Here is a 13526-nt window from a genome sequence, read left to right as displayed (position 1 = left end):
ATTAAATGGCAACAATTTTGGTTAGGATTGTCTGTCAAAGCTCATTTGCTTAACTTTGAATATTTAAAAGTTATTTAAGGGTTACTACACTTTATTAAAACTTATATATACATGTTTAAAAAAATGTAGAATGCAATACACAAATGTACTTAACATTTGGATTTCCAGGCCATTTTTTTATAGGTGTTAACTGGTTACTAAGCCCAAATTGATAACAATAACAACCAGACCAAAAAAATTTAAAAGTATCCTTTTTATTATAACTTATCTAACATAACCTTACTGAATATAGAAAATTATCTCTGTTGTACTCTCTTGAAGCTTCTTTCAGTTTGTTTATATTTTCCTATGTTTGAAACAGGTTTATTTTGAAAATAGATTGATTTTGTTTCCGATTTGCTGCATTTAAGTTTAATAGTTTAATTATGGGATTCTCCAAAGTATTGTTTTAGGGAAGTATTATTTATCTTTTAGATTATGGTCTCAATAGTAATCTGTTAATTTTATATTTCATGTACATTTTCATTTATTCAATTAAAAGTTCTATTTGAGAAATAAAAATATTTTATACTGAAATATAAAACCTAAGTGACATATTAAAATAACATTTATGAAATGTACACAAATAACATTATGTAAAAATTTTTAACATTAAGCTGACATGCAATTGCATGTAAAATTTATCCTACTAAAATTTTTAATTCAGCATTGAAGAACCAAATATATGTAAAAAATAAAAGATTTTTTTTTTAACCTCTATAATGTTATTCTTAAGTTAACTACTTTTAAAATAATAAAAATTCTATCAAATACAAATATGTGTAAAATAAGAATAAAATTGATTAAAAATTAAACTGTCAGCAAACAAAATTTGAATATTAAATAATAATTTTTAAAATCTAAAGCATCTTACTCATACCGCGTCATTATAAAAATCTTTTTATTAAAAATTAAATAAAACAATTTAATTTACCAAAATAATAAGACATTTTTATGTATTAATATGTCACTTTCTTTTCTTTATTTAGTGATAAGTATGAAAAATAAATTGAAGATAAGACTTCAACACTTGTACATCTATTGTTAAATAACCTAGCACTGCAGCTATACAGCATGTGGGCAAAGCTGTATTATGCACATGTATTACATATTATGAGTAAAGATGGAAGATGGAAAAGTAATCCAGCCAAAACTCCCCCACCAAAAATAAAATGGCATACCTTAGCTTGGAAAAACTTATCATGATTCAAAACTTCTCAAACAGTTAATATAGCAAATCTTAGCTTAACTTTAAGTAATTTTACAAAAATCATATGCAATTTGGAGATACAGCAATCTCTTCCTTCCAAAAAAAATTAAAAATAGGGTCTTTAAAATTTGGGTTATGAACTCTTTTGGAAAACATTTGTTTTTACCAGATAGTTTTCCATAAAATAATTGCAGAAACATTCTGTAGTTCGCAAATGTATTTTAACATGTAATTCAAACAGTTATGTGTGTAGACAAATATTTTTCAATTAAACTTCATTAAAAATTGTTATTTTAATAATTTATTGCAATCATATGATACACGGAATAATGATCACCTTTTTTTTTATCTTTATAAATCAACTGAAAGTTTTTTCATTTTTATTTCATACAATATTTTTTTTCTTTTGTGATGTTATTATGAATTAATGTTTTCTGATAATTTTCCTAAATCCTTCCAGACATATGCCAGAACCCTTCATATACCTGCAAAAATGATGGAAGTTTTTGTTCATATGGACATAATATCAGTGAATTCAATATTTTTTTGTACTTTTGGTGAAAAAAATGGAAGTCCAAACACTAGTTTATTTATTTTCTAAAACAAGGTGGATGGATGTCGACATAGCATGATCTCATTGGATGGATGTTGTTATCCATCTTTATTGTATTAATTGAAACAGTTAAAAAATAATCCACAAAAGGTGGTGGTCAGCATTATCTTAATTTACATTATCTTCATTTTATTATTACAGAAGTTCATTTCCAAAAGATAAATGTTAGTAGAGTAAGATTTAAGTCCTTACTAATGATTATATATTTTTTTAAGACTCATTGTTGGACTTCCATCTTTTACAACCTTATATTGTTATTACTTTTGTATCAATATCCATTTTGATACAACTCACCTAAAAGATTAAAGTTTACTTACCTTGGACATTTATCCATATAAATGAATAGCAGTTTCAAAAAATGAAAGTCCACACAAATGTGGACTTAATTATTATTACTATTATTAAAAAGAAAATAGTGCAAACAGTTTAATTAGTTTTTCAGAAAAATTATTGTATAATGCAGAAGTAAATTTTATAAAAAATGATTTTGTTGCATGCAAAGCAAATATCCATCTACAACAGAGCCTATTTTCTATTCTTTTTTCTTAAAAGTAAGAATATAGTCTTTGAATATTTTTGTGCAGGCATGCATGTACAGACTTTTCTTCATTACTCACGTAGTAACCAGCAAACCATGATTTATACAATATAAAAATATATAACAATCTGAATAAAATATCTATTTATTTATGTTTAAATTTAGTTTTTCTACATATATTTATTATATTCTGATAACTACAAATTCATAATTGAAAAGATAAAAATAAAATAAATTCATTATGAATTCTTAAAATTAAATAAACAAAAATAAAATATATAATTATTATCATTAATTTATATATGTATATATTTTTTTAAATATTTTTAATAATTAATAATACAATAATTCAAACTGAGTAGTAAATAATTACAAATTATGATTGGAGAATCATTCTCCATTTATCAAAATTTATAATTGTATAGCAACTGAAATAATGTATAACAAATCATTAATATATTTTTAAGCAATGATTTCTTCTGATCAGAACAATTTCAGCATTCAAAACAAATCCTTTTCTTTTCGTTACCAAAATACCATACTTCATATCAATCAGCGATTTCTGTTACAGTTGTCAATTAAATTACAACTGAATTTTTCTATACCATATAAAATTTACAATTTTATATTTATAAAAAATATTTCAGTACTATGGTGAAGGTATTGAGTCTGACAAATTCTCTGAAGGGGTTCCATCACTTGAATTAATTGATGATGCTTTAACAGGTGCACGACGTTGTCTTAATACTGCAGGATCAAAATTTGGATGTCTTCTTGCATGTTTACTGAAAGAAGAAAAATTTTAAATAAAATTTTTATTATAATAAATTAATTAAAATAAAATATCATATGAAAAGTATTGAAAGTATAAGCACCAATTTAAGTAAATTCATGATTTATACAATTTATACAAGAACTGAAAGTGCAAGTATTTTCATGTATTTTCTAAGCACCAATTACAGTAAATTAAATTTAAAGAGTTCTTTTTTATTTTTATCTACATTTTTGTAATTTTATTGTACACTATCTGGGTGTATTTGTGCCTATAACCTAATACATTGTTTTTACTTGTTTCTTTTATAGTTTTTTTTTCAATTCGAATTGCTTCATCTGTAGGAAATAAAATGCAGACTATGAATTCTTAGTAATCTGTTTTCTACCTAGACAGCCACTTCTAGCCATTACAAATAGTGAATCAAGTGTAGGCAGTATTAAATTTCCTCTCAATAAGAGTTAACCTTAACAAAGTCAGTATTTCTAATCTAAATATATAAAAAATGATGGACTGAGACCTCCAGACAGGGTTATATCTGAAGGCATCTCTTAAGAGAATCCTCCTTCTAAGAGGTAAGAAATTGATTTCAGATAAAATTATTGAACAGTCAAGAAATTGATCCACTTGAAAATGACCCAATCTCAGTACAGCCGCATGATTCCAAAATGTGAAAACAGAAAATTGTACAAGGTGTGATCAAAAAAGTATCCAACCTTGGATCATAAAAACAAAAATACTTGACCTTTTACTTCAATACTTATAAGTAGGTTATAAGTAGTTTTAATCCGCTTATAAGTAGGTCCTGATCCTCCTGATGTAACAAACTAAGCCCAGCGATATTTCCACTGTTGGAAACATTTTTCAAAGTCAATATCAGTGAGCACCATAAATCCTCTTTTCGCATTTCTTTTGATCTCTTGTTTGTTTTTAAATCTCTTATCTTTAAGTGAAATTTTAACCTTAGGAGGAGTCAAAAATTGGAGGAAGGAATTGGAGTCTGGTGAGTAAGGAGCCAAAGTTTTCGATCCCACGTCGTGCCAGAATTTCTGCATAAGTTATGATGCATAGGCTAGAGCAAAAGTCATACTGATTATCAAAGCATGCATGAGTTTGCTCCTCAAGAACAAAATATCAGCAAAGAGTATACTACATAACTGTTGTTCATAAACTAAGAGATGCTGTTTGACGCAAGAGACCACAGCTTTAGGAAACTTTAAAGGAGAAAAGTAAGTAAATTATTTCTATTTTTATGACCTAAATTGAGATTGATCACATCTATATAAAAGGGTAGCACTCTTAACTAAACAATGAACTTTAGAATTGTAAATCTTATAAGGTTAACAGGTGGAGTCATTTTTCCTTAAATTAAATTATAGATTTAATCAGAGACCAGATGCCCACTGAAATCATCTAATTGAGATACAACATCATTTTATCTTGTAGATAAACAAATGCAAGTATATGAGTCACCACGCACAGATGAGAACAAGACAAATGATTCACAACAAACATATTTCGATCATAAGAATGCAGCATTTCAATTTTTATTGTTTGTTGCTAGTATGTTATTTTAATGATTAGTGGATTGAATTTTTTCAGCTACAACCTTTTTGAAATTGTGGTCATTTTAATTTGTTAATTATTATTATCTGTTTTAAGAGATCTCATTTAACTTAAAATTAAAAAGGTAAAGTAATTGCTTAAATAAAAGATATTCTAGAATTTAATGTTAAATCTATATATTTAGTAGAAAAAAATCAGTGTTTATTTAAAAAAAAGTGTTTGAGAAAAAAATTACCAAAGAAATTTCAGATTCTGAAAATTATTCAGAATAAATAATCAATTGTTTAAACACTCTGAAACCACCTTTCTCATTGTATTTTCTCTCTAAAACAGATGCACCTACAAGCACCACTTTGAACAGTTAAAATGGTTTATATTTATCAAATGTAAATACATCAAAACATCATCAACAAAAGCAGGCAAGGTTGCTGACATAGGATGCCAATAACTGGAGTTTTCAAAATTAGTAAATAATATTAAGCCTTGTTTACAGAACCATTTCTAGATGTTGTACCCTCAACATGGTTTGATATTCATTGAAAAATATCAAATTTTATCAGTAGTTGGCATAAGGTGCTAATAATAGGTTAGGTAGTGCCAACAACTAGCAAATTTATTTGTAATCAGTAGGCCTATAATCCAGATTTTTCTTCATGGGTAGATTTGGCCAAGCTATTTAGGCTTAACTTAGGGGCATTGTAACATTTTCACACTGAATCTTATTTACCAATTAACAAGTTTTTAATAAGTTACCATTAATTAGTTTTTAATTCTGCAGCAGTTTATGTTTGTTACTGTAAATTTTAATGCTTTTCTTTATTATGTTTTTATGATGGCATCAATAAAGTATGATCCCAAAGATCTTGATGACACAGTTCAAGCTGTAAAAAGTCGAATGCCCTTTAAAATTGCAGTAAAAAAATACAATGTACCAAGGGCTATGATTCAATTTCAATGTAGTAACAGATTTGTAAACTCTAAAGTAATGATGAGGAAAATACCCTCATGAAATAATGCTACATAATGAAAATCTAAATAGGCCTACCTTTCATCGTATTTAATCATTAATTTGGTCTAAAGATTATGACGAGAATTGCAATGGCAAAGGGGCCTTTAGAAAAAAAACCTAATCTCCAACAACATGGATCTGAACCTGAGAAAAAGATTGGTAAAGATTGAGTATACTTTTGTATGGCAGTGAAAAACATGGACACTGGGAAAAAAGGAAAAGGTTAATATTGAGACTTTTGAGATATGGGTCTGGAGGAGAGTGGAAAAGATAAAACGGGTGGACAGAGTAAGTAACATAGAAGTATTAAGGAGAATAAATGAAGATAGAATAATGTTAACGACTACCAGAAGAAGGAAAGGAAACTGGATTGGGCGTGTAATTAGAGTAAAATATGAAATTAGGGAATAATAAATACAGTTCTTGAAAAGAAGAGGAAGAAAAAAGCTTAAGTTAATAAATACATAAAGGTACATAAATACATAAAGGATAGTGAAGGTTATGATGAGATGAAAAGAAAAGCATAGGACAGAAACAAATGGAAACAACAATGGTGTGAGGGACCTGCCAATAGGCAGAATACACATGATGATGATTATATAAAATCCATGATGTTGATGTGCCCAAAAAATGAAACATTTGTAACCGTGTTATCATTACAAAAACAAAATAATGAATGAGTTAAAGTAACTGAGAGCAATTAATTGTACAAATTCTACCATTCATTAAAAGACAAACCATTTCAGATGGATGGGTTACAACAGTGCTACCTACAACACATAATTATTTCAATAAGATCTTCTGAAAGGGAAATTTCAAATATTCACAAATTAAGTAATGTTTTTTTTTTTTAATGTGTTTCATATTGTTTAATTAATCTGATCAGCTGACAATATATGTGATGAGCTGGTAGCATCTTTGCCTTTTATTCGGATGGTTTTCGATTCAATTCCTAGTCAGGCTCGGTACTTACTCTATCTTACAAAATCCATCTGTCATAAAACATCTGTAGTTAAGTATAAGTTTGTTGTTGATTTGAATAAATAAATAAAACATATTAATTAGTAATTACTGTATTTAAAATCTTTAAAGAAAAATAGTAAAGACAACTGAATATGTAATTAGTAATCCAAACTAATATTGTTTTTAATATACAAAAAAATGTTATGCAAATAATTTATACAAATATTTGTAACTGAATAAAGATTATTTCTTATGGTTATGAAGCGTGTAATACATCTGCGGCATAAACAAGATTAGTTAGAGAAGTTTTCTATAAGAATAATAATTTTTATTACAAAGATAGTGCCTGTGTTATCATTCTTAGGTCTGAATATCATTTTGTTGTAATTTGCATGTTGCAAAAAAAAAAATAAATATTTGGCTTGGTAAAGAGGTGATGTGGAAACATGTAATTAAATTGAAATTTGAAATTACTTCAATTTCAATTTTTCTCTGAAAGCCTGGCATGGATACATTATATCCTCTGGAAGGTTATGAAATTTTTTGGAATGACCAGTGTTTCATATTAGTTCACCTATACCCATTTACGATAAGTGACATACAATTAACTAAAAAGAAGTGTAATAAATGGTTGTAAGTTTGACAAAACATAAACACAACATTTTTTTTTATATAAATAATATTGTATGATAAATATAATGTTGATTAATTATATAAAATACAGTGTCGTAAAACTTTTATCAAATTCTGCAGGCATATCCCTTGCAAATATTCATGATTAATTCATAGCTTTAACATATTTAATATTTGTACATCAATGAATAACTAATCTAATATTAATATGCATAAATGACACCTGAACTCAGGGTCTTGAAACTATGAAATAAATTAAGCATATTGTTGTAACACGTAAAAACCACTATTCCACTAGCAGTAATTTAATTGTAAAGATTATACGCTACTAAATTGCATTTTTTAATCCATTTCTCAATATAAGAAGACTGTGAGAATGTTAAATAAATTTACAATAAAAAATTTAAGCGAACTCATGAAACTCTCCAGATACAGGAGGGGGTTAGAATTAAGGGGTGGGCTCTGCTAACCCTCTAGAAAATCCTTCATTAACATAGAGAAAAGTAAAAATATTTGACATTCAAATTGTTTTTAAAAAGAAAATTGTCAACATAATGATTAAATAAATAAATAATTTTATTTGTCTTATTATTTTATACGTTTGCTTTTTAATCTCAGTTTCAGTTCTCTTATTCCGCAATATAGTGTAATAATTGAGTCTAGTTTCTCTTTCATTATCTTTCTTAATACATTTTATCGTTATTTTTGTTGGCTGATATCAAGTTCTGATTGCTGAAGATAGACAACCATAAACAAAGTATTCAAAAAGTGATGCAACCTTATGGGAAAATGGGTACGATAGTTGTTGAAAGCGACCTCCCTTATACGATTCACATAATTGAATACAACGTTATACAATGTTAAACACATGTAATGTTTGTTGAGGAATTGCAGTGACACATCGTTCAATTTTGCTCTGCACTTCAGGGATTATGTGAGGATAAGTTTTGTACGTAGCATCCTTAAGTTATCTCCACAAGAAAAACACAGGATGAGGATAAATCAGGAGACCAAGGGGGCTACAACCCCTTCAAAATCACTTACCCAAGAAAGTCATAATATTGTTGGCTGTATGAGGCATAGCTTTGTCCTGCTGAAACCACGTGTACTATAACCTGCCATTTTTTATAAATCTCCAAACCTAGTGAAGAAATTTCGTACCAGTTTATTTAAAATTAAATTAAAAGATTTTCTTTTACATTAATAATACACCTCTTTTGATGGATTTTTAAATAATACTAATAACAAAAACACAACAAAACAAAAAATACAACTAACTAAGTGCACAAAATAAGTTTAGACAGTGACTTCTGTGATCTGTGAATTATTTTTAAGTTTTGTTTAAATTTATCTTAAATTGTTTCATGTGTTTTGTATTTAAATAATTAATATGGACTTTAATCACATCTTTTTTTTCTTTTATCTTGTGATTTGTTTCTGTATTTAAAATTTATCTTACATGATTTATTTATTTATTTAAGAATATGTTGAAGGTTAAAAAATATGTCATTTGGCACAGAATAGAAAAAAATAGAAAAGCATATCAAGCCAGTTAATTTATTGATGACATAAACCAAAAACAAGTGAATATATAATATGTTTGATCGGTGTTGTATTTGTGAAGTTAGCTGTTTTTGACAGATTTAGTATACATTTAAGTATCACATTATATAAGCGAGTTCAGTTCATAATTTTTAATTCTGTATGTAAAAATTCACATGTAGCATGTTAACTATCATTATATGAATATCTGGTTTTTATGATTTGATTTTAAAATGTTGATTCTAATGTCACGTGCAATGCTTGCTTGTCTTCTATACCTGTTGTCAAATATTTATTCGAGTTTTGAAATGTATAAGGTATTTATAAATGTATTTATAAATTTATAAATACATTGTGTTACTGCAGAGTAATTTATAAACTACTGGAGTTCGATCAGTGTAGGCATAATCCTTCTTATTTATCTTTCATTTATTTCTTCTTCTTACTTAAAAGAATAGTCTATACAGTATGTTTAAAAAGTCACTGTGCACTTTAATTATGAAAGTGTAATGATGAAACTTTCTTAATTATTACTTTGTATTTCTGTTATTACCATTCTTATATTAACTCGCTCTTGGACTATGTATGTGAGATTCATGGTACGGAACCTTTTAGTTGAATTTTGAAGCACTTCCGCTTATCCAGTCGCTCTGAAATTTTGCATACAGGTTTTCTCCTGATGACAACACATTTTAGCAACATTTTCAAGTCGCTAAGATCCCTAAGTTGCTAAGTGAAAAAAAGATCCTTGAACTTATGCAATTTCGTTTATATGCATATTTTCTTAGTGAAAGAAATATCCATGTTTGTTGAAATATCCATTTTATTCTATATCTCAGGATCGTTTTGACCAAACCGTTGTATGCGTATTGTTGTATGTATTGTATTTGTTTTGGTCTCCCTTCCAACCTGACCCCGACTGCAAACCTCCCCAAAATTCAATCCCCTGCCCAATTTTTTGAAAAATTGGTGTTTGACCCTCATCCACCCCCTCATACAGCCCCCAAACCTAGTTTTTTCGTTTTTTATTGAAAAAAAATTTCGACCACCAACTCTCCAAATTTGAACCCCCTGTTTTTTCGAGTAGGGGCTTAAAAGAAGCGTTTTTTGATGTAGAAGACAGTGCTCATGTCCTTTTTAAGATGGAAGCAAAGAGAGACCTGAGATTAGCGAGAAAGCAAGTTGGGTCTACTGAGGGAAAGAAACAGATGGAACCTCGTTCCCTCAGGCCACGTTGAGTGAGGTGGTAGACAAACCAAGTACCTCGGAGAAGATGGACGGAGTGCAACTGACAGAACAGCCAATGGAGGTGCAGCCATCTAGCCTCAAGAATTATCCATGTTTGTAATATTGTCGTTTCAACTGATGAAATATAATGAAAGTATTCTTTCTACATCTGAGGCAAAAGTTCAAATTTTATATAAAATTCAATATTTATGTCTGATTATTCATCATCAGACATAATTCATGTGTGAGCAGAATGTGCTGATTCCAAAAAGAAATTGCTGCTTGTACATCTAGATAATGGCAAGAATCAAGTGCAAAAAACATGATTTCTCCATCTTGCTTCAGTCAACTTTATATGAGGATATACAGTAATATTTTAAGATATATGAACTTTTATAGCTGCTTATTCTCTAGTCTGTGGTACTGGAAATTACAGGCATGAAAATTTTGAAAGATCGCTCAAACCTGTGTGCTAGCACAGCTGTAAAGTATAAATTTATGAAGGCTAAAAAGTAGAAAATAAAAAATATATATAAAAAAAATTTTTAAAAATCACTCTTATATTAAATGTACTAAAAAGTAGAAAACTGTTTTAGGATGGTATCTCAGAATGGATTTGACAACAAGCTGATATGTAAGATTATGTGAAAGTCATAGCTTCAAGTTAAAAATTTGATGTTTTTGCCAATTTGTTTTATATGCCGGATGAATGGCATAAAGACTGGGGTGCTCATGTCATATCACGCATATGAAAAAATTGGCAAAAACATCAAATTTTTAATTTGAAGCTATGACTTTCACATAATTTTACATATCACCATCAAACTTGTTGTCAAATCCATTTTGAGATACCATCCTAAAATTATTTTCTACTCTTTAGTACATTTAATATAAGAGTGATTTTTAAGAAGTTTCTTTTATTTATTTTTTATTATTTTATTGTTTTAGATTATTAATATTGTTTTAAAACAATATGTGTGTTCAAAAACTCGTTTTCACATTGTGTACAAAAACTTGTTTTCACATATTATTGTTTTAGATTATTATTTTATTAAATAATCTAATTTTATAAGAATAACTGGAATAATTTATAAAAGGTTTGAAAATATCTTCTTCAACATCAATACAGCACCGCACATGTTTAAATTTGTTTTCAAACACTTTAACCGGCTGATGTACAATGGAATTTCTCATATGTATGCCATTATTGTGGTTTTCAGTTCATCAATTGTGCATCGTCTGTTGCAATACACTACTTGTTTTGCTGTCACCCGTAGAAAGCAATCTGAGACAAGGCACAGTGAGTCAGATTGGGTGATCGTGGTTTCTCGAAATGATTTGTTTGCCAAAGACATTTTGTAAAGAAGGCATGTACCTATATGCGTTGCAGTGCCATCTTTTTGGAACCAACCACGACCACTTGTTTAACTGACTAATAAAATTTGTTAAAACAGCACAATAACAATCAATATTTATTTGTATTTTAAAAAAATATTGGAGTCACAATGTGCGTTCTACTCACACCGATTTAGAATCCAATTTTCACTACCTGTAAAAATTGTTTGTGTAATTCATTTGGTGGTGGGGTTAGTTGTCGAGCACAGTCATGTATTTTTTTAATTATATAACATTCCAGATGATCATCAGTAAAAAAAAGTAATGTCAAGGATACCTACGGAATTCTGGGCAATAAAACATTTAAATTGTAGACAATAATTTAGTCTTTTGGCATGATCTGTAGGTTTCAGTTTTTGAACACACATTACTTTGTTGGGAAAAAAGTTTTGGTTCTTTTCTTACAGCTTTATGTGCGGTAGCAAGTCTTATATCTTGCTGATGTGCTAACTTACTTACGCATTGACTGATGGACTTTTAGCCACAGAATCCGAAATATCAAGCAGCTTCTGTTCGTTTAGTTTAAGTGGTCTTTCTCTTCAATCAGCGTCTTCAACAGAACCTATGGCTCGAAATGTTTCGAAAAGAATTTCGAACCGCATCGCGATGAGAAACAGGAGTATTTGGAAACTTTTCAGAAAACTTGTGTTTCACTACGTCAGTATATCTATCACCTTCGCAAAAGACGTGTTCAACGAGAAAAATGCGTTCCTTAACCAAAAGTACCGCTACGTTTCTTGCCACTATTGATTCCTATAAACAAAACAACATCTAACGAAACGAAGCGCGTTCAATCACAACTCAAAAACTGACATCTTGGTTTATTCTGAACAACGCTCCACAAAACCACAGGGCAACTGAACTAACGTCGAAAGAACCACATAATTTACCACATAATTAATTCTAAAGCATATTGCACAGCGACTTTCCGAATGCTCTGTATAAACATATTGCTCGGCAGTTATTGTTAATTCTCCGTACAGTTCAGACAACTGTAGCCTCTCACAATTCTTACGTATAATGTTTCGGTGAAATAAATGCATTCTATCATAAATATTCGTGTTTGCATTAAAATATTCTTGAATTAAAATAAATCCAAAGAATTCAGATGTTAAGGTATCTGTTAGGGTGGGTAATACAGCACACTGTATTTTGAAATTGAAGTTTTTATAACAAGAATTTAATTTAATATTAATGCTGTATTTCGATTGACAAGATAAACTACACTGATAACATAATTTTTATTTCTTAACATGCGATAAATGATTTTAATCTGTTTTTTATACTGAAAACGAATATGAACTTAGAATCTTTTTATCATCCACCATTTTTGAAAAATTTTAATTTTAATTAAAGTATTTTTTCATTTTTCAACGTATAGTTAGCATTTTAAGCTCCGATATTGTATTTTGTTAGCTCATTTTTTATTGTTCAACTTTGTTAACACATTTGTAAGCTATAAATAATTGGTTAAGGATTTAAATTTATCAAAAAATCAAGCTGAACTGTTAGGATCAAGACTGCAAGATTAGAATTTACTTCAAAAAAATACAAAAATTTCGGGCTTTCAAAGCCGACAAAAAGAACTTTCTCAGGACTTCATTGATGGAAATAGTTTGATTTTTATTATACAAATATTGATGAGCTCATGTTGCACTTAGGACAAATTCATAAACCTGAGGACTGGCGCCTTTTCATAGATTCGTCCAAGTATAATTTAAAAGTGGTTCTGCTACACAACGGTAACAAATATCCTTCGATACCAATCGTTTATGGTATTAATTTGAGAGAGACATACGATGTGATGAAAGACGTTTTTGAAAAAATAAATTATAAAAAACATAGCTGGAACATATGTGGTGATTTGAAAGTTATAGCTGTTTTTTTAGGCATGCCGTTAGGCTGTACTAAGTACGTGTGTTTTCTTTGCGAACGGGACAGCCGAGCTAGGGATAAACATTATGTTACCAAAAAGTGAAAGAAACGAGACAACTTAAATCCAGATGGGAAAAATATTAT

At 28.8% G+C, this 13526-nt stretch overlaps 1 protein-coding gene across 1 annotated transcript in view; it reads right to left on the bottom strand.

Moving 5' to 3' along the window:
- Positions 1 to 2529: 2529 nt before the first annotated feature.
- LOC142322275 (uncharacterized) overlaps positions 2530 to 13526 on the bottom strand; it is a 176529-nt gene continuing 165532 nt past the window's right edge. The window contains exon 3 of the mRNA XM_075361180.1: positions 2530 to 3185. Within this exon, the coding sequence (XP_075217295.1) occupies positions 3050 to 3185 (136 nt within the window). The 3' untranslated portion in view covers positions 2530 to 3049. The remainder of the gene's footprint in view (positions 3186 to 13526) is intronic.

This window comes from Lycorma delicatula, chromosome 1 (genome assembly GCF_047948215.1).
Source record: "Lycorma delicatula isolate Av1 chromosome 1, ASM4794821v1, whole genome shotgun sequence".
NCBI lineage: Eukaryota > Metazoa > Arthropoda > Insecta > Hemiptera > Fulgoridae > Lycorma > Lycorma delicatula.
This window is presented reverse-complemented; position numbering and strand designations above follow the sequence as displayed.